This window comes from Bombus impatiens, unplaced genomic scaffold (assembly GCF_000188095.3).
Source record: "Bombus impatiens unplaced genomic scaffold, BIMP_2.2 scf_0268, whole genome shotgun sequence".
NCBI classification, from domain to species: domain Eukaryota; kingdom Metazoa; phylum Arthropoda; class Insecta; order Hymenoptera; family Apidae; genus Bombus; species Bombus impatiens.
The window spans coordinates 107,518-109,371 of NT_176687.1; the positions used below are offsets into that span (position 1 = coordinate 107,518).

The 1,854-nt window shown below is 41.7% G+C and overlaps 1 protein-coding gene across 1 annotated transcript in view; it reads left to right on the forward strand.

Annotated features, from left to right (window-relative positions):
• Window positions 1-1,854, forward strand: part of LOC100748485 (runt-related transcription factor 3) — a 34,414-nt gene that overhangs the window by 9,047 nt on the left and 23,513 nt on the right. Inside the window, exon 2 of the mRNA XM_033320315.1 lies at window positions 1,047-1,840. Coding sequence (XP_033176206.1) covers window positions 1,675-1,840 — 166 coding nt within the window. The 5' untranslated portion in view covers window positions 1,047-1,674. The remainder of the gene's footprint in view (window positions 1-1,046; window positions 1,841-1,854) is intronic.

A 1,854-nucleotide genomic window follows, 5' to 3' on the forward strand; every position in this document is an offset into this window, starting at 1 on the left:
GGTTCAGGGTGTATCGCGTCGGTTCGAAGCTCGATCGAGTCGATTGAAGGGCTCCAGGCGAGATAAAGGCCCTTGCTAGCCGTCGTTAAATGGATTAGAAGCGGAAGGGTTGGTCGCACCGGCGACGGCACTACACCCTCTGCCTCGAGACTCTCCTGGGACCAACCCTTTCTCCCACAGTTTTTGATCACGCTAACTGGTCTCGATCTTGCCCTTTTCGAAGCTATGCTATTTTCCGAGTCTCTGCCATTTGGCTTTGACCATGGTAAAATGTTGTACGAAATTTGGTTTGAATGTTGGAGGATGCAAATAAAATGATTGGGGAGGTTTGGAAATGTTTTATTCTTGAACGGTGTAGAGGTAGAGACTTGAACGAGTTGCCAAGTATAGTATTATAAGTTTCATATCTTAAATATAATACTACAACCGAACTTAAATGTTATCACACGTAACTCAATTTTTAATACAGTAGAATTTCGTTTATATAAACTCTAAATTTTAGGGCTACTTAATTACAATCATAGATAGCGGGAAGAAATTCGCTAAATTATAAAAAGTTGAAAATATGTGTCTCTCGTGTTTGGCATTAGGAATGCAGCGAATCTCTAAGCAGCTTCTTTTCTGTACTTTTTGCTACATTTCTAAATCGTTTGTTTTGAATTCATTTTATTACATGGGCCAACGCTTAGAAACTTTTCCAACATCTCCTTCTCTCTATATCCTCGTCTAGAATTTTATGGAAATCCTCTTTGATCTTTGAGCAGTATATTGCGGTGTAAAAATATTAGTCAGTTGGTATTTAAAATGAATTAATGTCCTTTCAATATTCTTTTCACGTTATTCTTCGTAGCGATTATTAAAATATGTAAATTGTTGCGTTCAACATTATAGAATCTGTGAAAATAGTAACTGGCAAAATTCACATCATAGATAAATTATTCTGTTTAAAATAATCGAGCCCGTGAATGTAGTAACTACGGGACAATTGTCTTTCTTCCCTAAAAATCTCCATTATCTACCTTTGACCTGAATTTTCTTGGTTACAGGTGAAACCAGGAGATCGAAATTTTTCTTAGATGCTTCTGATGTTTGCATTAATCAACGCGCGAGTCTTCGTTACCGCAAGATAAAATTTCCTGTAAATAGTGTTTCTTGAAGAGTGGGCCGCTGGAAACGAAACTTAACAAGCTCCAAAGATCCAACAAATCAAGTAATCTCAAGATCCAAAGAAATCAACTTGGAAGATCCTCGATTCACGCCATTAAAAATTAACTTAAAAGCTTTCATCCGCAAGGATCATCGAACTTTCTAAAAACTACCAAAATCTCCCAAAATCTCCCATAATCTTCCACAAACTCTTCAACGTCATTATCGAAGCAAAATTTCCGAAAGAAGTACGGAAGTACTCGAAGAAAGAATAACACGAGTACATATACAAAGAATTCTTCAAGATTGCCAAATGCTATCCTGAGCTCGCCGTTAAAGTAAAATCTTCGAGAGAAGAGGGTGTATCAAAGTAATCGGAGAAAGAATCGTCGAGCGTCGGGCAGCGCCATGTCAGGTCGCGAAGCCTGACCCAGGAAGAGGTGTACCGGGTGAGGATCCTCGTAAGAGCCGAGAAGTTCCAGCAGTGAACCGAATGGAAGGATGTATCATCCGGCGTTCTGACTGCCTATGGATATATTCGGCCGTTGCAACGGCGGCGGTGGCGGAAGCACGGTATCCGGAAGCGGCGCTGGCTCGGTGAGGGGGTCCAGCAACGAGTCCAGCTGTGGAACAGCGAGTGCTCCCAGCGAGAGCGGCGGAACCAGCGACAGGATGCAGTTGACAGGAGCCTCGGCTCCTGGCGCTGCC